At 45.9% G+C, this 22,481-nt stretch overlaps 1 protein-coding gene across 1 annotated transcript in view; it reads left to right on the top strand.

Moving 5' to 3' along the window:
- The window catches only part of Snx18 (sorting nexin 18), a gene marked incomplete at its 3' end in the record, with an annotated part of 24,311 nt that extends 1,831 nt beyond the window's left edge, over positions 1-22,480 (top strand). Inside the window, exon 3 of the mRNA XM_031360103.1 lies at positions 22,416-22,480. Coding sequence (XP_031215963.1) covers positions 22,416-22,480 — 65 coding nt within the window. The remainder of the gene's footprint in view (positions 1-22,415) is intronic.
- Position 22,481: the final 1 nt, after the last annotated feature.

The following is a 22,481-nucleotide window of genomic DNA, read 5'->3' as shown; positions in this document are numbered from 1 at the left end:
ATGGACCTGTTAGCACTGTATCAGGGGCACCTGGCCAACTTCCCAGACATCATCCATGTTCAGAAAGGTAAAGCCTGGCCTCTAGGGCAGGTGGCACGGGATGTTTCCTTAAGGTAGAAAGTGGTGACTTTGATAGGCAGATGAACCACACACTCTCCTGTTTGAGGCCCCTAGTCCCATTCTCCATGTCTGGGGATCCTTAGGGTTGTGGACTTTTGGGGCTTTCCTTACCGAGTTTTCAGTGGGTTAGATCACTCCTTCTAGTTAGGGACTGCCACTCTTCAGGAGCGCTTGTTTTTCAGAACGTGTTGTCATTTCAGAATTTGAATAGGCAGGGAAATCAGCTGCTCTGATCTGTAAGCTTGTGGACTGGGCAGAATTAGCAGGGGACCCAAGCCAGGCTAGGCATCCCTTTGAATACTGCAGTGCTGACAGAGATAGGAGAAACAATAGGAAGAATGGATGCCTGGGAATCAAGGTAAATCAGACTTTCCCCCCAGTTCCTGCTGTGGCAGGGGAGTTTGGCCAGCCCTGTTTAGCACTCTGGGGCAGCACAGGAGCTTCCTGGGTCAGCTTGCAGAACGGCCTCAAGGCTCTCTGGACCTTCAGGAACTCCGCTCTCCTTTCTCTGCGTTTGGAGTTTATTAACCAGCTGACATTTGGACTTTTCTTTAGGAAAGTGATGGTGGGAGACTAGCTGGAGTGAAGTAGGAGTGTTGTGTCTGAGAGAGTGAATTCGCTGTCCCAGAGTCAGAGTGCTTTGGTAGTTTGGTGTGTTGACTTTGCAAATGATTTTTTTTTTTTTTGTAAACTACAGCAGTCATGCCTGGCTGGCCTGAAGTTACGAACTCACTGGCTGGCCTTCTGATATAATGGCTCCATTGACTAAGAGAGAGATGGGAGGTGTTGCTATTAAGAACATGGCCTTGCCTCTGGAGGTCCAGTGTGGGGGAGGCGGCAGTCACCTACTGTAGCATCCTGGGCTGGTGGAAGGCTACAATGGATAGCCAGATTTGGCCTTGGGCGAGAGTGACCCGGCCACGTGGGACAGCATTTGTGAATATACCTCATCTTTGGCTTGTTCTCTCTTGTATTCAGCTAAGTTCTTTCTCGATTGTCTCTCTAGCAGCAAACAGGACAAATCTGTGTCAAGCCTTCAGCCATTTGGAAATAGCAGTCTCCTTGCCATCTCCTTCCTCTCTGCCCTGTCCCTTCCCCTTCTCAGTGTGACAAGGCCTTAGATTCAGAATAGGGTGGGGGGATGGGGAAAGTTCAAAGGTCCTGAGTCCATTCTTGCTGCTGCAAAAACACAGTGCTGCAGATATCTGTGGGACTGGTTTCCTACAGAATAACAACTTTCTTTCACAAATACAATCTCAGACTGAGTTGGCTCTTTGAGCCATAATATTACTGCTGGCCTGTGTTTAACCCTCATCTGCATTCTTTATGTTTTTGAGTTGTTATGAATCCTTAACCTTCTGGGCCGCCGCTAGAGACACTGACATTTTGAGTCTTTAATGCAGGACGTTACCACTTAAATTCCACTGTATTACTTCAGTTAGGCCACATGCTAGCTTCCTACTTAGGAATTTCCCTGAGTTTGTACAGAGCGTTGGCAGTCATCGAAGGAGGGCAGAAACAGCACAGACACCCGTGGGGGAGGGCAGGTGTCTGTCTGCTCCACCTCTGTGAGGGCTCATTCGTGGGTTTACTGTCAATCAGGCCTTTGGCATGCCCTGCTGTGGAAACTTGAATATCGGAAAAGCTGTGTTTGCCCTAAGGGCTGCTTGAATGTGCCCTGGTTCTTTTAGTCTAGTCACAGACATTGAACTTTTTTCCCTAAATCCTAAAACTTGGATTGTCTCCTGTTGCTTACACTCTGGAAATCTTTCCTTTTCTTTTCTTTTCTTCCTTTTTTTTTGGTTTTTCGAGACAGGGTTTCTCTGTGTAGCCCTGGCTGTCCTGGTACTCACTCTGTAGACCAGGCTGGCCTCGAACTCAGAAATCCACCTGCCTCTGCCTCCCAAGCGCTGGGATTAAAGGCGTGCGCCACCACCGCCCGGCTTGAAATCCTTCCTTTTCAAAACCAGTGCCGTTTTCTGTGGTTTAAACAGTTCTAGAGATTAAACACCTGTAGGCATTGGTCATGAATCTTATTTCTGCTGTCACCTTGGTGTGTAATGTACAGGAGCCTGGGTCTAGGTGACTCGCCTTTAGAATGTTGCCACCTAGTCCTGGGCATACAGCCAAGAGTGTCTGCTTACACGCTGTATGTGTTAAGGATGCTAGCTAGCATTGGAAGCACAGATGAGACTGCTACCCTGCCCCCAGCCTGGGAGAAGTGTGTTCAGCATGCTTGGGGACTTGGCGACGCTCCTCAACTGCATAGTTGCTGTTGTGTTGGAATGACTCTTTTCAACCTGAGCACTTGGGAGTTTGTTTAGTGCTGGAGGTTTTGTTTTGTTTTGTTTTTTTCCATCCAAGGTCTCAAAGTATAATCACATCAAAGGACTCAACGGACTTTTGAGAATAGCAACAGCAAAAAAAAAGAACAAACAAAAGCTCAAAGCGGCTTTCCAGTATTTTGTTGTAGGTGATCCAAAGTTTATATTTCTGTTTAGGAAGAAATCTTATAGTGAAGAAACTCAAAACATTTGTCTTACCCTGGTGTTCTCATTGCTTAAGGAAAAGGCGGTGCTTCACTTTATGTATGTGGTAAATTAAAAGTTAAATCTGATGAGAACTTCAGTTCCTCATGCTAATGGTTGTCAAGTAACCAGTGCTTAAATGTGTTTCGACCCGAAGGACCTGAAGGTTGGGCCAGAAACGCAGGCATTTCTATCATTGTTCAGAGTTCAGTTGCATAGCACAGCCCAGTAGGCTGTGGCTTCGGCAACCCCTTTCCTAAGATTCTCTGGCAAATTAGTAATCTTTCAGTTCGTTTTCATGGTAGTTTTCTTTTTGTTTGGTAATTCTGTGGCAACACTTAACTTCCCTTGTGAGTGTAGTTGATGAAGCCTGGGAGGGGAAACAGGTTCCGCTGGATCCCTGTTGCAATCCTCCCAGTCCTTGTCCGTGGGAGCATTGTGTCTCAACACAACACTGGCCTCCTTTGGGACTCTGAGCCATCCTGGTGGGGGACCCCCATTACGGAATGAGAGTGGGGGGTACTCTTAAATACGGTGGGCTGGCTTTTGCTTAGGCGAATAAAGGTCTTAGTTTAGTGCTTTGAGCAAAGGTGAAGAGAGCCATATGGTTCCATCAGCTAAATGATAATTCAAGAGTTGTGTTTTAAAATCAGCTAATGGACTCTTAGCTAAATAGACCTGCTGAGTTTAATGGAGTGGAGTGGAGGCTGAAGGGGGGTGTTGTAGCCTGTAGTAATGTTGGATGGAAATTTAGAATATGCTCAGGTTTCAGTGGTAGTTTTTCTTGACTTACCTCTCAGCTCTGTAGACATTGGTAGGCAGCCTGTGCTCAGCTGTCACTGACCTGGAAACCCTGTGGCTCTGATTTTGCTTCCCTCTGTCAGTGGTGGGGTTTTATTGTCTCTCTGTTTATCATTCCTGCCCGCAGTGTGCTTTGATAATGCCGAAGCCCTGTGACTTTGAGGCAGTATGTGGGAGAGTGTTTATTATGGGAGTCACAGCACACTCAGTTTGCTTTCCAAAGATACGATGAGCTTCTCCGGTTAATAAAAGCCACATCTGGATGGCAGCAGCCTGTGGTTTAAATGTTTTACATTTATCTCTTGGGTATCACAGTAGGGAACAACCTTAGTGGTAAAATGAGGAGACCCCTGGTTTTCATCTTTGCTTATAAATATGGACTGCAGGCCTGGAGGGAGGCACGAAGAACAGCCTCTTTATTTCAGAGAAAAAGTCATCAGGCCATGTTGCTCATTGAAAGAGAGTTTGAAGGAGAATCCTAGGAAAGGGGTATTCAGAGCTACAGCAGTGCTGCTCAGTGGAACTTTCAACAGTGACAGAGATGTCTGTTGATGAGACCTCGTTTGTGCCTCGTTGTGACTAGAGAAGTAGAGTCCTGCTTTTTGAACTCTTCACTTGATGCTGCAAACTCTTATTTCTTTGCTTTCTAGATGTTTCAGATGGCACTGCCTTTTCAACCAAAAACTAGCCCCAGGACCTGAGGCTCTGTGGCCAGAAGCTGGCCTGCCCGTCCTGCTGGGTAGGATTTCACCACTGTACTGCCTTTCACCCACCTGAGGAGGGTTGGTCCTGTGGCCCTCAGACATTAATTAAAGATAGCCAGCGTCCAGGCAGGGCAGGCAAGGTGAGGCCTTGGTGCTCCGGCTTTCATTCAGTGCCCCTTGCTCCTATGCTAAAAATAGCCCAAAGAAGGTGCCAGGAATACAGAGCAAGGGCCAAGGCGGGCTGTTTGCAAGTTCATCCTTCTGCAACCCCTGGGCCAGAAATTGAGGCCGGTCCTTCTTTTAGTTTAACTGTTTTATCTCAATTGGATCACTTCCCTTTTCTCCTACCTGCACTTCAGCTGTTTACTTCATTTCTAGATGTGACCTTTGTCCCAGTTTGCCATTTTCTTAGCAGAACTAAGGTAACCTCTGGTTTTTGAAGTAAAGGAATCAGTTGCTTGGTTAAAGCTTAAATGTGACTGGCCAAGGACCACTCCTACTCCTGATCCACAACTGTCATGCCCAGCAACTGGATGGATACCTCTCCATTTTTCAGGCCAATGGTTTCTGAACTTTGAACCCTGAAGTCCTGTCGGCCCCACGGGAAAGCCAATCACAGCTGAAGTAAGAGGAAGCAGGGGACTTTCATTCCTTGCCAGTTCCACCAGGAACTCTTGGCATCCCTGGGCTCCATGGGACTTCCCTTCTTGATGGGAAATGACACTCTGTCAGGTCACCTTAGGATTTCCAAGCACGAGAAATTCTATGAATTCATTAGGAAACAAGAAATTTCCCTTAAACTTAGGTTCCTTTTTGGCAGCTGTATAAAAATCTTCTGTATTATTTCTGATGTTTTAAAACCAGAGTTTAGGATTAAATTGGGTTGTATCATTTCTGAAGCCTCTAATGCATGATTGTCGCCAGTAAAGTGGTCTGGAAGCTGAGCTGTGTTTAATGCGATTATATCCAGAAGACAGGGACTGGATTATCTGGCTGCTGGTGTTTAGACAGCACAGACTAGATTTTACTGGAGGCACAGACAGCACCCTTGGATTCTCAGTGAGTTCAAGACGACTGATAAAGGGTGATCATCTTACTGTGGTAATGTGGTGTGGTGCACCAGGTTGCTGAGAGCCTGGGGGATAATGGAAACAGGGTGTGTGCGTGTGTGTCTGTGTGTGTGTGTGTGTGTGTGTGCTTCGAGTACTGGTGACACAAGGGAGGTTGGGTGGCTTGGGTCTGACAGCTGAGCTGCAGTGGCCAAGAAGTCTTGTGTGCAGCCTCTTGGCTATGTACCAGGCCTGCCTGTAGACCAGTGTGTTGGAGTCTGGTGGGCCTCACATATGAGTGGCTGGAACGAACTTGAACAGGTAATGGGAACCCCCACAGGCTTCAGTGGCTAAGTGGGAGGCTTCCTCAAGGTCGACATGAAGATTAAGTTTTGTAGTGCTTAGTAGCTACTTACTAAATGTTTACTTTTGAGAACAGGAAGGGAATTAATCTCCATTGAAACACAATTCAAATAATCCTACCTTCCCTCCCAGCAGCCTGTTAGCACGGGAACTGCAGGCACTAGTACAAAAGCTGGAGGAATCACAAGTACAGCCAGCACTGGGGTATTCTGAGTTTGTTTTGTTTGTTTGATTTGGTTTGGGGGTTTGTTTGTTTGTTTGTTTGTTTGATTTTTCGAGACAGGGTTTCTCTGTGTAGCTCTGGATGTCTTGGAACTCACTCTGTAGATCAGGCTGGCCTCGAACTCAGAAATCCACTTGCCTCTCCCTCCTAAGTGTTGGGATTAAAGGCATGTGCTACCACTGCCCAGCAAGGGTATTCTGTTTTAATCTGATTATTGTATAGTGAAAACAGAAGTATTATTGGCATTAGAGGGATAAATGGAGATACTATCTGGAGCGATCAGTATATTGTCCACATTAGATAGTTTATATAAATTTTCTCTTTTCGGCCCTCCTCCTACATCAGATTAGTTTTGTGCAGGAGCAGATTGCTTCAACATTTCTGAGCATCCTTCCCCACATCTGTGCAAATATGATGTTCTGGATAACTGTTCCTAGATAACTGCTTTTGTTTAGATGATTTTTACTTTGTTAAAAATAACATAATTGCTATATTAAAAGTAAAACAGCCCAAGACTGCCCTAAACATTTAGACATTGTTTCAGGCTGGTTTCAGTAGTGTTTTGTTTGCCCATGTGACTGCAAGCTGGGAGCATGAAAGTCCTTAATCATCTGACAGTGTTAAGAACATTAAGTGCATATCAGTAAACATGTAGCCCTGGCTTAATTCAGCAGATGCTTCTAGAGGGAAAGTACCTGGGCCCCCAGCAAACCTCTGCGAATTCTAGAACGCAGGTGAGGGATGTGAAGAGCAGAGCCACAAAAGCAATCACTTGGAATGCTTTTTTTTTTCTGCATACAAAGAGAACTTTATTTTGAACTCTAAATTCAATCTCCTTTCCCAAAATAAAAGAAAATCAATTAATAGTTTACTTTTCATGTTGTGACCAAACCCCTGATAAGAAGCCACTGAAGGGAAGGAGGGCTTACTTTTACTTGTGTTTGAAAGTGGAAACCCCACCCTAGGAGAGAGGACACGGTGGGCCTGTGATGGCTGGAGTGTACAGTTGAGATTCTTGCCTGCTTCCAGCTCTGGAGCAGGAAGCAGAAGGGCAGACTCGGGGTTTCTCCCTCTTCCTCGTTAGTCAGTGTGAGACCTACCCAGCCTCTTTGTGGTCCTCAGTTTATCTTTCTTATTAGCCCCTCACAGACATGCCTAAAGATGTGTGTCACGAATGCCCTTAATCCAGTCAAACTGACAGTCAAAACTAGCCATCAGGGTGGGTGTATTGTCTGACTAAGCTGGAGCGAGTACTCCAACCAGGGTGTCCATTCCTACCCTTTTCCTTACAGCTTTGTAACTCTTGCCGCCATTTTCCTCTGTGCGTTATTTAGTGGATTGGGTAGTGTGGTCACTGGAGAAAGACAGAATCATTAAGTTTATTCATAGGAGCCTCTAAAAAAATAAACTTGATTTTTATTGCATAAATATTTAAATAGACATCATAACCTAAGCACTGCCAAGATTACACCAGTGACCCAAGTGATTGCCGCCCTTGTGTAGCTTACGTTCTAGCAGGGGGAAGACACAGTGAAAGACAAACACAGCAAACCATAATGCACACACACATACACATATACACACATATACATATATATATATATATATACATACATACACACGCACGCACACGTGTTGGTGTTCAGAAGTGGAGTGGGGGCGGGGTGAGGTGTAGGAGGCAGGATGGAGCACAGAGATGTATGGTCAATGCAGACCTCACTGAGAAGGTGGGATTTAAGTAGCACTGTGAAGGAGGGGAGAGGAGAGAAGTTGCAGGTATTACAGTAGAGGGCTGTGCAGGCAGGGGGTTCATCTGTAACAAGGCCCTGGATAGCTGTGGATTAGGAAGGTTGAAGAGCAGCCAGGAGGTCTAGGGGCCATCCCAGGATATCACAGAACATCACATTGGTACGGCCCTGTGAGTCACTGTCAGGACATGTTAAAAGTTCAAGCAAGATGGAGGCTCATCAGGATCTCAAGTGAAGGGATGGCATCCTTTCAGACATTTCCCAGGTATGCTAAGAAAAAGAATGGCTCAGAGACTGGAGCAGGTACAAACAGGAAACTAGTAGAAGTGGTAAGGAAGTCCCAGGCCACCGAGATCTGTGTTGAAGGTACAGTCTGCAGGTTAGAAGGGACTTTTGTTTAAGCCTCGTAGATACATTGGGCCCTGCATCTCCTTTTTGCACAAGCCCAGGCAGAAACCCCAGATGTGGACCTATTGCTTGGCGTCTTATGTTGAGGGTGCATCCCATTCTAAGCGGTCCTGTGTGGGGCTTGGTGATGGTTTGGTATTTGGTGTCTCCCTTTTGTGCTCCTGCATTATATAGCTACACTAATTTATATGTTTGTAGTAAGTGCTTAATACAAGTTTGTAGAGCTAATGAAGCAGGCACTTATTAATAAACTACTTGGCTGACTTTGAGAGAGATGTTTTCAGTGACTTAGGGAATGCTTTTTTTTTTCACTTAAAAGTGCACAGGATCTGAAGATAGAACCTGCATATATTTTATGGATGAAGTCATTAATATGTGAGTGATTTTAAAGTATTAGATTTATGTGGCTTTGAAGTGACTTTCCAAAATTCATTGGAGGGAGGAAAATAAATAGGCACCTCCTGATATTTCTTTGTATGGACTGCTTGGTGTTTGAACATGTACAGACATAGTTCGAGCACACACACTTCTTTATGGGGCCCTTTTTTAAATTTGGAGCACAAAGACGTGTGTGTATTGATATTACTGATGGCCTTGGAAACCCAGAGCTCAGACACTGAGCTGGTGGTGCCTCATGGAATTCACTGTTCTGTTGGGTAGGATGTGTGTCCCAAGGATCCAGATAAAAGGCGAATTCACCCCAGAATAAGTGTATGAGAATCCAGGAGATAGACAGAGAAGGGTTGTCAGCTCGCATTAGCGATCTGCGTGGGCGGGGTAGAGGGTACCTGGTTTCTACTTTGAGAGATATTCATATTTGACTTTTGGAAGAATACAGATGGAGAATAGATGCTTGGATATGCTTTAGAATGGCGTGATAAGCACATTATAGCTGGGCCATTGTTCCTAGAACCAATGAACTCTGTGAAGGAATGTGTGCACACACAGTCGTGGCATACACTGGTAGAAGTAGATCAGGAGAAGGTATTCTAAGTTGCACAGTTTCGTTCCAAGATAAGTTTTGAAAGCAGTTGCAAATTTGCAAGCAGGGAGGGAAGTTCCCAGACTGAAGGAACTGTATATGCAAAAAATCAGTCCTGGCGGCCTCTCAGAATCAGCTGGGCCCACCCATCTATTGAATCTGAATGCCAAATGCATGCTGTGTGTACATTAGGAGTTTTCAAAAAGTGCATACATTAATGTTAAGTTTCTGGGGTTTACAGCTGCCGTTTGGGGTGGTGCAGGGAGTGTTAGAGAAGGTGGGTATTAATATGGCCAGTTTAGCATGTCCGTGGGACGGGTTTGGTATGAAACGCTTTTGAAATAACTGAGGCAAGATGTAGTAAGATCTTGACTGGGGCTCAGTGATATGGGGTGGAGAAGAAGAGACAGGAAATTCTGTCTGCAGTGGAGAGAGGGGACATAAAATGATCTGTTGAGTGTGAAGTGTGGAGCCACCAGCGTAGATGCCTGCAGATAGCTTTGAGCAGAAGTCTGTAGGATGCAGCCCCAGGGCCAGGTGTAAGAGAGTGCTTGTTTACAGCACTTGAGCTAAGGGTGCTGCTTATGCTTTTAATGGCTCTGTAAGCGCCTGTATAATAACCCTAGTTCTGCTTGTTGATCTGCAAAGCCTAAAATGTTTACTGTCTAGCCCTCAAAGAAAATGTTTGCTGAGCCTCTTGTTAAACGACAAGCAGGTTAGTGGAATGGAGATACAAGTGGCGATTGCTGCTGTTTATCGAGTTTGCTCTGTGACTGTCACTATTCCAGGCATATGGGGGCAGGGGACAGGACATGATGTCATAGTTCTCTAACAAGTGCTTCACATCTGTCTTTTATGGAATTAGTGCTTAATGTTTTTAAGCATTGGTATTAGCTCCTGTATTAGTTTCCTAGGGTTGCCTTAACAGGTCACTGTAATCTGGGGGATTAAACAGTAGCAATGTGTTCCATTACACTTCTGCTGCAGACTGGCTGTGGGAAGTGAAGGTGTTGGCAGAACCATCGCTCCCTCTGCAGAGACCACTTCCATTCCTGGTTGCTGGCCTGCCTCAGAGTGGCTTGGCTCTACGTGGTCACTCTAGCCTTTTACCCATCGTGACATGGCATCCCTGTGTAACTGACTGGCTAGCACTGTGCCCCTTTCCTTCTTGCCTGTTCTCTCTGGTGTGCTCATTTGACATCAGCTCACTAATTACATGTGCAGAGACTGTCTCCAGGTGGACAAGGATGGGCTAATGCGGTTTAATCCTTGCGGTTAACAGTTAGCTAACTTCCCCAGTGAGTGTTAACTCCTGATGGCGCTCCACACAGCTGAGGCTGAGAGGCTGAGTGAGTCCTAGATCTGACAAGTCAAAGGCAGGATTTGAATTAATCTTTCACCTTGAAACTGGTGTGCCTTTCACTACGAGAATCCTTGCTAGGAGATAGAGTTGATTTTGTCGGCAGTTGGCAACCAGTAGAGGTTTTTCAACTAAATAATGACACCCTGATCATTTTCAAAGTAGCTAGCATATTCTGAAGGCTTACCTTGTACCAGGCCTGGCAAGTCATGTTCTGTATTCTGTATACCCGCTTAAGCCTCTCTGGAGCTTTTGAGGTAGACACTCCTCTATTACCGCCGCTTCACAGGTGGGAACTGAATCTGGAAGCCCGAGGTCCCTGCTTACTCCCTGGTCTTCCCTGTAGATCCAGCTTTAGGATGCCCATGAGTTCGGAGAAGAAGAGGCTGTTGAGTAGGACTGCTGTGCGAGCAGCTTTAGGAAGGAGCTGGTGAACTTGAGACATCTGCTAGCTCGAGTGGCAGCACTTGGTGCTGGATGTGGCATCAGCCTGTGTTACCTTAGGTGTTAAGTTTGGGTGATGGGAAACACTGAGGCCAGCAGTAGGGACAGAGAGAGGAGGAGTGGGGTGAGGAGACAGGAGTGGGGCTGAAAGGAACTGTAGGTAGTCCTGCAGCAGGGTGCTTGGTTTTGAGTTTTCAGACTGGTCCCCATATGTAGCTCAGGTCACCTTGAACTTATGGATGTCTTCCTGCCTCAGCCTCATGCAGGGATTGCAGGCATGCACCACTATTGTTTTAATTAGAGGGAAAACTCCGGATTCTTTTGATCTATGAAGATAAAGGGAGTCTGGCTAAAATAGACCAATACCAAAGCCCTTCCTCTTGAGGCTGGCAGCATTAATGAATGATACCAGCTCTTGACAGGGATCTAATGATCCTTCCAGGAGCCTGGGGGTTTATGCCTTTCTAGTCACAGGGCACTCAATTCCTGTTGTGCACAGCAGGATACTCATAACCAATACAGAGAACAGTGTGGGCCATCTCTTGATGTGCTTGCTCTCCAAGGCTCGTATTTTGAGTATATTTTTGAACTTGATACTTTCTAGGTCTTCTGTTTTTGTCTCTGGTTGGTTGGTTCCTTGTTCTTGTTCTCTTACCCAAGGACATTCAGACATGCCAGAAGAAAGAGTAAAGCCATGGGACACTTGGTCCCTGACAGCACAGGAAAAGCAGGGAAATCACGGGGGGTGTGGTGGGGAGAGGCAGTGGTGGTGAGGGGGGTTTCAGTTTAAAATGACTGATTTAGGAACTGCCACCCCCTTCCCCCCAAAAAAACTTAGTGATCATCAGGTGGTATGCAGGGGCAGCCCTCATAGAGAGGGCACAATGAAAGAAGTAAGGGAAGACCTGAGCTTCTAGACAGCAAAAAATACATCCTCTGGGGCTATTCCTGTGGTTCCAGGATAACACTGCCCTCTCCGGAGCCCTCATAGCCCAGCCTCCTGGGAGGCCTTGGCTCTGGGCTTCCAGCTTCCCACTAGACCTGGCCTGGCTCTGCCCCTGCCTTGTGGGAGTGTCTTCTTTGTTTAGCAGCCTGTGTAGATTTGATTCTAGCCCAAACTCCATTTTATCTTCCCAGAACAAAAGAAACCAAGACTTGATTTACTCCAAGTAGAAGTACTTTCTGAGTCCAGCTTCTCTCTGATACTGATTCCTGGGGTTGTTTGTGAAGGGTCTGCTAAATGTAAGTGCTGACAGCTGGCTGACACTGCTTAGTGACATTTTATATCCAGAAAACATTCAAGAAAAGACTTGGATTTTTAAAGTCTTCATCTGTATTTGCTGCTATAGAGGGCTCTTAGCCTTTTCGCCCTGGAACCGGGTCTTCCAAAGTAAGGCACACTGTGTTTACAGAGTCCTCTTGGGACTCCTGTCACACAGTCATGTAAAATCTGCTTGGTTCTAGAGATCAACCAGGGCTTTGCTCACTGAGTGTGGCTCCCGCTGAGCGAGGCTCCCACAGAGCTAATCCTCACCTAGGTTTAGTATTTCTCAGGAGGTAAAACATCATCAGAACCTTTATGAAGTTCTAGCTATGGAAATTTTGTTTTTTAACAAATAAACTGCAAGAGACCCTTGGCTTCAGGCTTCATTTGGGGAAGGAGGCAAACTCAACATTCATTTAGTGAGTATGCCTCTTGATGCTCTCATCCATGCTGGAGTCCTTGGACTTGTGGTCAGTGTAATAGCTGCTTCTTCAGGGGACAGCAAAGCTTTTTACCAGGAACAAGCAACTTATTTTTTATTTTTAGAGCCAAATGGAGCTTAGAGAATGGAATTCTTTAAAAGAGACTTTTTTTTTTCCTTTTTGTTTCTCTGTTAACAAGCAGCCAGGACTCACTCACACTTGTCTCAGCTCTCTTAAAATAGCTCCAGACTTCCCTTCATTTAGTGCAGTTACGAGTTGAAAGTGAATTCAAATTAATTTACCTTTAAATATTTTAGTGCTTGACTTCAGTGGCCAGTTTAAGTCCTTCAAAACCTTGTTTTGGGACCAGGCGTTGTAATCCTGGGACTTTGAGAGGCTGAGTTTAGGGGGTTGTGAATTCAAGGGTAGGCTGGGCTACCTAGCAGGACCATGTCTCAAAACCAGATACAAGTGAACAAAACGATTGCATTCACTGGCAGAGTGTGCGCAAACCCTAGTCTGACTTGAATGCCTGGACCTTTTGAGGCAGTTTGGATGCTTCTACCTGTGACGTTGGCAAGGGAGTCTCTACCAGGCTGAGGTCAAGCAAATTGCCCAGGTTCCCGTGAATCGAGTGGGTGGAGATCCAGAGAGAAGAAGGAAAGGGGTGGGGAAGAGGCTGATGGAGGGAGGAGGGCGGCAAGGGCGTGGGGACCAGAAGGGGGAGGAGAAGGAAGTAGGTCACCTTGGCTAAATTAGCACTTTCTTTCAGCATCTGTAGCATGGGGAGTGAAAATAACCTGGCCTCCGTCCACACTACCCATCCCTGCACTGTCCTCTGCCAAGCCCTTAAGCCCCGAGGCCTCTGTTTTCTGAGAAAGCCCATAGGAAGGCCAAAAATCTACCTTATGTTTTTGGCACATTCGTGATTTCAAAATCAAATGAGTTTTTACCACCACTCCCCTTTTCCTCTTTCAAGGGAAAAAGCAGCCTTTGGATCCCTGTTGCTTAGTGACTGGGCCTTTTGTATAGATGGCTTTTGAGGGACAAAACTGGGAAGGCTGAGGTGGAGAGGGAGAATGTGGGGGACACAGAGGGGGAGCCCCACACCAGCACTGGCAAGTTTTTAAATGGGGTTGGGGCAACTCCTGGGGCCGTGTATATATATATAGCCTGTGAGGAGGGGCTTTTCCTGTCTCTCTTGCTGGGTCAGTTAAGCTAGGAAAGTTGCATGTCCTTGTTGTGTCCAGCGAGGCACCAGGGTTTGCCAGGGCGCTTGTTGACTTGGCCCCACTTGAGGTGGGTTATCAGTGTTCACTAAAGCCAGAGCTGCAGTGCTCCAGAGGGCTCGCTCCAGAGGGCTCTGCAAAGGCAGTGATGTGACATGCTTGGGAAGCAGTGGCTTTTTACAGAGGGAAGTCATTTCGTGACATCATCGTATGTAAATAGTGTAGCACTCTGTACATGGTGCTGACTTTCTTAATCATTAGTTATTTGTAGAATTTGAGTCCTTAATGCAGTGATATTAATAAACTTTGTTAATAATTAAATTTTTTGGCTCAGTATTCATCACAAACATGAGTAACATGTTCCTGATAAAGGAGTGCGTGCAAACACGTGTCTCTCTGGCTTTGCTGGGGGATAAGACTTTGCAAGGTGCCCTGCCCTGGTAACACGAAGTTAGGAAGGGGATGGAAGTGAATCTGAGACCTCGGGGTCTGTGGAGCTGAGTCTAGTGTTGGAAATGTAGGGCAAAGTTCCTTCCAAAGGTGATAGGAATGGGGAGGATGAACCCTGATGGATTTTGCAGTTACAGAGCCTGCATTGGAGTTTAGGAGATTTTGTTCATAACAGCAAAGTTAAAACATTGGTTTAATTCCTCTTAACTCTCAAAATATGGAACATGAAAGGGTCCCTTTTGGTCTTTTTAGGACTACCTGGTCTCTCTATCTCAGACTGGTCTGGAATAAACTATATTGTTCAAGTGCCCCTGAGCTTCCTGATGTGAGCTTCCTGCTTCTGCTTCCAAGTACTGGGATGCAGGCATGAACATGCATGCTGGTTTGATACTCAGCTCACATTGTACTTAGGGATGCCCACAAAGCTGTTAGCAGACCCCTGTAGACTCCTGTGTAGGAGGAAAGCGACAAGTGCCAGGCTGGCTGGCAGGTAAGGAATGGTGGGTTCTTTGAAATACATAGCCCTGGGACATTCTGGACAAGCGACAACCTCTTACTTGTAAGACTCTAGAATTATACCAAAAACTTCCAAGCACTTTTAAGCTTTAAATAAATAAGGAAGGAAACCTGGCACCATGGTACTCTGTGTATGTGGGCCTGAGCTGAAGCTCCCCTCTAGTTTGTCAGGCCTGGAGTGATGGGATTGGTGCTTTGCCACTGTCGGTGGAAGCCTGACCTCAGGGTCCAGCTGCTCCTTTAGAAGCACATCATTAGCTGAGTGAACTTTTGGTCCTCTTATAGAGGACTCCAGATAATTTGTCAGACTAATTCAATAAATCAGCCAAGTACTCATCGTAAATGACGTCCCTTTCAACAGGTGTCTTAGTTAGGGTTGCACTGCTGTGAAGAGACGCCATGACCATGACAACTCTTTTAAGGACATTTAATTGGGGCTGGCTTACAGGTTCAGAGGTTCAGTCCATTATCATCATGACAGGAAGCATGGTGGCATGCAGGCAGACATGGTGCTGGAGAAGGAGCTGAGAGGTCTACATCTTTTCTTTTTTGTGTGGGTTTTTGTTTGTTTTCTTTTTTTTTTCTTTTCTTTTCTTTTTTCCCTGAGACATGGTAGCCCTGGCTGTTCTGGAACTCTGTAGACCATGCTAGCCTGGAACTCTGAGAGATCTGCCTGTCTCTGCTCCCTGAATGCTGGAATTAAAGGTGTGTACAACCATCTGCTGACTAGAGTTCTACATCTTAATCTGAAGGCAACAGGAAGGGACAGAGATATAACTCCTCCCACAAGGCCACACCTCCTCATAGTGCTCTATGGGCCTATGGGGGCCATTTTTATTCAAACCACCACAGTGTATGTTTATGTATGTGTGTTTTTTTTCCTGCCCCTTCGATCCTACTCACAGAGCCTCACATAGGAAGGGGCTTTTAGAGTGTCCTAGAGGCCAGCCAGGCTGGTGCTCTGGGACAGCCTGTGCTACCTCTGCCTTCAGGGGAGGTTGCTCAAGTGTTCGCCTCACTTCAGGCCCCTTCCTGTGCCTGGAGCCTGTCAGGAGCACGTTTCCTATGGGTGACTCAGGCTGCACTGGTTTCATCACCTTCCTGTGAGAAGCAAGTCTCTGACCCACAAGTGTCCCAACATCTCTGTTGAAGAGCAAACCCTGCTCTGTAGTAGGCCCTTCAAAGTCAGCGCGTCACCAGCTCGGGTTATTCCAGGCGTGACTAACTGTAATGTCCCATTAGAAACTGTTCCCACCCATTGCTTATGCACTTTCCTGTTATTTATTAGCACAAGTTCAGTATATGGGAGCAGGATTTCACTGTGACTTTTTTACACATTGGGGATATACTTTGAGCATAGTCCTCATGTCCTCTTGTTTCCTCCCCTTCCTTCCATATAGTTCCCCTTCTACTTTCATGTCTTCTTTAAAAAAAAAAAAAAAAAAAAAAATCTAAGTGGCGCACGCCTTTAATCCCAGCACTTGGGAGGCAGAGGCAGGCGGATTTCTGAGTTATTGAGCTCAAGTCAAGCTTGCGCAGACCTGACTGAGCCATCTCTGCGGCCCCAATTTGTACTTCTTTATGGCAGAATAACACTCCATTCTCTGTGCCCACCACATTGTCCTTATTCATGTATTTATTGAGGGACGCCTCCACAGAATTGGGCTCCTGTGATTAAAGCTGTAGTAACTGTGAGGTGAGGTGAGGTTCCTATGGAGTGCATGCTGATTTCCCACAGCGGCTGCAGTACCTTATGTACCATCAACCCTGTGTAAACCTCTGCTTCAAAACATCACGGGCTCTCGGCATTTGCTTTTCTCCCTCTGCTTCTCTCTCTCTTCTTCCTAACTTGGTGACCTCCATTCTAGCCATGGTGAGGTGGAACATCCCCATAGTTAGGATTTATGTCTTACTGATGACTAAGAATTCTTCCATGTGTATCTTGTCTGTACTTCCTTGAGAACTGTTCACTTGCCAATTTTTGGTCTGACCTGTATGTTCTTTTCTTTCTTTTAGAAACTTCTGTCCTAAGAGCATTATTGGATCTTTGGTTTAACAGTGCTCCCTTGACCTTGGACCCCACCACATAATTTCTAACCCCCTCCTTTTTTCACTTCCTTCTTCGGTTTTAAAGCAACATGGCAGCAATTCTATGTGAGGGGCCAGGCCCCCCTAAAGGAGCCACCTAAGCAGAGCCTCTGGAACCCCCTGTTGATTCTCTGATGGAAATGTGTGACCCCTTTGTTGTTCTGTTCTGGGCAGGGTTTTTAGCTTTTATTTTACCGTCCCCCAGGGTTGGAGACAGCTTCAGGGTTGCCTTCCCGTGCCATAGCAGACTGCAGTGTGTGCACTTCTGCAGTTGTCCCAGAAGCCTTTTCAGAGATGGAGCAAGCCAGCATTGATCTGACCCCGCCCGCTGTTCCTCTCCAGCTCTCCTTACACGCTAGGTTTGACGGAAAATTTTGCAAACTGCTTTTATTTTGACATTTAACATGTTAAACACGAAAAGATGTGAAGTGTTGCTCAGAATTCCCGGCTGCAGAACTGTCAGCTGCGGGAATGAGCAACTGTACAAACCCCAAGTCCTAACCCAGTAACTCTGGTAGTTCACTTCCCGCTGTCGGGAAACTGCCTTTGCTCTGGTCAGAAGACAGCGCTCCATGAGTGGAGGTGGGGCAGGCAGAAGCTTCCGGGACCCTGAAAGTTCTTCTGTTTCCCTGTCACGTGCTCATATGCTCTCAACACACATGGCTTGGGCTGCTTAAGTCTCTCAGTGTTCTATTTACTCCCAGTCTGGAGTAGTGAAGTTACTTGTAATAATTAATCTTGGTCATAGGAAGGAAAACACTCCAGCTACCTGTCTGTTTGTTACAGGTTATGAAATACAAAATTTTAGTAACTTTCTTGTGCAAAAAAATATTTACTTTTTAAGAAAAACACCTTTATGTTGCTTCAGGTGTGGAAGACCACCAAGTTCTGACCCTGGACTTTGTAGGCAGGCCAGGCTGCAGGTACCACACCAAAGCTGGGCTGTACAATGCTTGTGGTTTTCTTTCATTTTATTTCTCAGTGTAATTCTATCAGTTTGTTTTATTTTTTTTTTTAAGATTTATTTTATTTATTTTATGTGTATGAGTACACTGTAGCTGTACAGATGGCCATGAACCATCATGTGTGTGGCTGCTGGGAATTGAACTCAGGACCTCTGCCGGCCCCTGCTCACTCCGGCCCGCTCGCCCCACTCGCTCCGGCATAATTCTCTGTAGCTGTCTTCAAACACACCAGAAGAGGGCGTCAGATCTCATTATGGGTGGTTGTGAGCCACCATGTCGTTGCTGGGATGCGAACTTAAGACCTTCAGAAGAACAGTCAGTGCTCTTACTCACTGAGCCATCTTGCCAGCCCCAGTTTGTTTTATTTGTAATCATCTCTCTTTCTTTTAATTTAGGAGGAGCTAAGTTAGTGACATTTCATTTAAAAGACATTATTTAAAGAGATTTCACTACATCCTGAGTAATGGAGCCAGTGCAGTGTGAGACAGGGTCTTACTGTGTAGCCCGAGAGGGCTGGGATGTTGATCCACATCAGCCTCTGAGACACGGCTCTCTGCTGGTGTGAATGCACATTCATACCTTCAGGTACGCTTTACATGGTCTCAACTGTTTCAGGCATGAATATACCTTACCTCAAAAATGATTTGAGCCTTTGTACAGGGGCCACTTTTTTCATGGACATGCCTCCTGCTTATCTCTCTCTGTTGCAGACTTGACACACTATGCCAGCCAACTTGAATTTGGTTAAGTGAGTCATTTGGAATTCCAAGTGGAATTGGCTCCTGGCACTCATTCTTCCATACAGTCAGTCCTGTCCTTTTACAATAGGGAGTTGTCTTTGCCAGAATGTTACAGTTTAACCCATGAAATAAACCCATACATTCCTGAAGCAGCCGTGCAGTAATATTTTGGGTTGCAGTTGACAATGTGTGTCATCTTCTGTAGCATCTAAGTAGATGGAGAAAAAGAAAAGAAAACCAAAAACTCCCTTCCAGGTTTGAATTTGTATTTAGACTTTCAAGTACTTGTAGTGTGTGCTTTTTCAATATTTAAAATAAGAAAACCATACATCTTTAAGTATAAAAGGTGTTACAGATTCAATTAGTAAGTTGAATTAGGTTCATAAAAGGAAAATGTCAAACATAAACAGTTTTTTTTTTACACATTCAGAGTGCCTTTTGAGTTGGGGTTGGGGTTCAAGACAGGCTTTCTCTGTGTAGCCTTGGCTGTCCTGGAACTCACTCTGTAGACCAGGCTGGCCTCGAACTCGGAAATCCTCCTGCCTCTGCCTCCCAAGTGCTGGGGTTAAAGGCGTGTGCCACCACTGCCCGGCCAGAGTGCCTTTTGAGTTACATATTTTTTGAAATAAAAAGTCAGGGGCTGGAGGGATGGTTTTTGTGTAAGAGTGCTGAACATGAGGACCTGAGTTTGGATCTCAGCATCTACTTCACAAAGCTGGGTATGGCTTCAGCTGCTGGTGATCCAGTAGTCTGGGAGGAGAGAAGACAGCAAGGTCACTGGGCTTGCTAACTCTGGTCATGCTCCCAGTTCAGTGAAATAATAATGTTGTAAGGGAATAAGGTGGAGAATTATAAAATAGGGCGCCACACTCAAGTATATACTTCATATCCACCCACCATACATCCCCCGCCACACAAGCATGTGTGTGCACACCAGCAGTCTCTGGCCACGAGGGAGGCATTGGCTGACCTGCAGGTAGGACCGGCTCCCCTCTGCCCACCTTCCTTGCTTGCCTGTTCAGGCACCTGCTCCTTTTCTGCATAGTTATGGTATCTGCTTTGAAATCAGTTACACATTCAGATCCCACCTGTTCTAGGATTGCCTGGGTGACTCTCAGGTTCACGTGGTGAGCAGCTCGCAAGTTTTTTTGTTCAAGTAGGAGTAGTAATAGCTGCTGTAAGCTGTAGCAGGGGTAGGAGCATGTGCATGGCGCCTCGCCTATATGAGGGCTGTTTCTGACAATGACCATTTACTGTCTGTCCCCTAATTTACCTCCGTCCTATTTACCCACTACCCTTAGCCCAGCAAATGGCACCTAGCTGACCCTTTGAGCAACCGTAGCCTAGCTAGCCTGTGGAGCATTTTCTGTCATGACATACTTTGTGTTACCTTTGGGAAGGCACATCCGGCTCCCATGCAGAATTCCGAGGTTTGTGATATTGTATCACTCTGTCTGGCTTGTGCACCTGTCCTAAGTGTGCTTGCCACATGGTCCCCTGGTGAGCTCACTGAGGGTTGGGACTAGAGTACACGTATTTGATTTTACCTTCCCACAAAGTCAACATGTTAAGCATGTTAGACTCGCCATCCAATATTCCTTAACTTCATTAAAGCCATTACATGGGTTGTAAAAATAACAGCTCTGTACTGTTTACCTAATAGAGTCATGGGTGGAAGAAAACAGTCCTCAATTTTTTGTTGGCCCCTTGGACACTCATACTTAGAGGCCTTGGCAGTTCTAACTGCTCAGAGTTCCTTAGCCTTTGACTTGGGGGTCACCCACCCACTCCTGGGCCATGTTTCACTCCTGAGCTTCATTGTCTGCTGAAGAGCCAGAACACTACAGTGAGACAACTGTTATATACTGCACTGGCACCTGAGCAGGGCATGCACTGTGCAGCCATGGGAAGGACACTGTGGCTCACTGGTCAGTGGTAGAGCTTATCTCTTGTGTTGGCTTCCAGAGGCAGAGTCAAATCACAAAGACCTGCCCACTCTCTCCCTTCCATTTTAAAATGTGGATTTTTATATCTTTGGGAGTCTTTTGAGATCTTTTTTTTTTCTCTAGAGTGCTGGCTCTCAGTGTTCCCGGTCTTTTCATCTTTTATATCTGTACATATATGGGAAGCTTGTACAAACATAACAAAGATACTTAATATATTACAAAAACGCATGTGCCTGGGTGGAGTCCTTTTAACATGAAAGCAGGCAGGGCCAGGCATGGTGCACATCTTTAATTCTGCACTCAGGAGGTAGAGGCAGACTGTTCTCTATGGGTTCCCTCTCTCTTCTCCCCCAGTCTACAAAGGGAGTTCCAGGCCAGCTAGGACTTTACAGTAAGACCCTGTCTCAAAAGCGATCACAAGAACGATATAGAGCAGGCACATGTTAAAACTTCACTGATGCTGTCAGGCCAGGAGAAATGCTTCCTTAGCTGGGCAGGGGAAGGGGCAGTTGTGAAACCATTTGTTGCCTCAGGAGGATCCTCACTGCCTCTTTACCTACCAAAGCATCCTTCTCAGTGACAGGGTGGAATGATGCCTGCAGGGATGTGCTATGCCCTGCTGCTCTGGGACTCTGCCCACTTCGATGAAAGATCTCATTTAGAAAGAACTCATGAAAAATGTGTGGTATGTACATTCCTCCAGAGACATGCATTTCTCTTGGTAAAATTTGCTGTTGGCAGGTTTTTACTTCTACTCTAGATAGTGTGAAGCAGGGGCAGGGCCACACCGGAGCTCGATGGTAGAACGTGGCATATGTGAGGTGATCCTGTGTTTTCTACAAAAAAATATTAACATAGCATTTTGAAAAGCACACTGTTTACTTAGCCTTAGTTGAATCCTAGTTTACTCTCTTAATTTTCAGATTTGAAGGAACTTAGAAACAAGGTGGCCTCCCTGGGTAAACGTGAGCTCATAACTCTGAATAGGTTTTTTCTCCTCAGGCATCTCACTCACAGACTGCTGGGTCCCACTCCTGGCTTCCATGTTCTCCAGTCTCTGCCTTTTAGATTGCCTATGTCGTATGAGTTCTAGATGCCTTTGGGCATCTCCATTCTGAAGCTGCTAAAATGTGTTCAGACCATGTGAGCATCAACATTGTTCAGCCCTGAAGCCAGTAGATACCTTCGTGTCCTGCCTCCTCTGCCTTCCACGTAGCATGTGCTTCTGAGGCAGAGTCTGCCCTTGTGTGGCACCTGCCAAAATGACTGATCCCATCCCCCACCCTGCAGTACAAGATAAGAAGCTGTGGTACTTTTGTGATCATAAGAAGCAGTCATTAGAGCAGACTTAAAACCTGTACCTCTAATCATTCAAGATACAAGTGTCCCTGTTGTGGTCTACCAGAAGATGCTGCCAAGCTAGGCATACCTGCATATGTCACCCGCTGCTGTCAGGCCTGTCATTTAGGCACGGGCTCTCAGTGACCCTGGCATGGGCTTGAGTACCCTGACAGCTTCATTGTACACTGGCAACACTACTCAGGCCCCCTTCCCCGCCCTCCCCGACCATTGCTTGATTTCCAGCGTGAGTTGGTATTGACATGCTTCAGGGGTGGCTCTAACCTTAGTAGCTCTGTAGTGAGATTTCTTTCTCAGGAAATGGGATTCATCCTTTATGAGGTATCATTTTGCAAATGATTCTCTTAATATGCATGGTTATAGTCTTATATGTTATAAATATGAAAAGTGTAGATTTGGGGTTTATCTTTAAAAGGACAAAGTTTTGTACCTTTCTGTTAGGTATAGCATGCCAGGAAACACTACAGAGGCTTGGTCAATATGGGATGTTGGTTTTGGTAAGTGACGTTGGAGTACTGGCCGGGCTGCTTTATAAATTGGTATTTACAGTCACCATTTTGAATTCCAAAGGATGCTGAAATAGTTTAGACAAGTACTGACAGTACCCAGTTCCTATGTAATACTCAGCTATGTCATTGTGATGCGTGTGTGTGTATGTGTGTTTATGTATGTATGTATTTTAATTGATTATTATCTTTGACCACAGGAGCTCTTACCAAAGTCAAGGAGAGTAGGCGACACGTGGAAGAAGGGAAGATGGAGGTCCAGAAAG

The sequence above is a fragment of the Mastomys coucha genome, unplaced genomic scaffold, assembly GCF_008632895.1.
Source record: "Mastomys coucha isolate ucsf_1 unplaced genomic scaffold, UCSF_Mcou_1 pScaffold8, whole genome shotgun sequence".
Lineage (NCBI taxonomy): Eukaryota > Metazoa > Chordata > Mammalia > Rodentia > Muridae > Mastomys > Mastomys coucha.
This window is presented reverse-complemented; position numbering and strand designations above follow the sequence as displayed.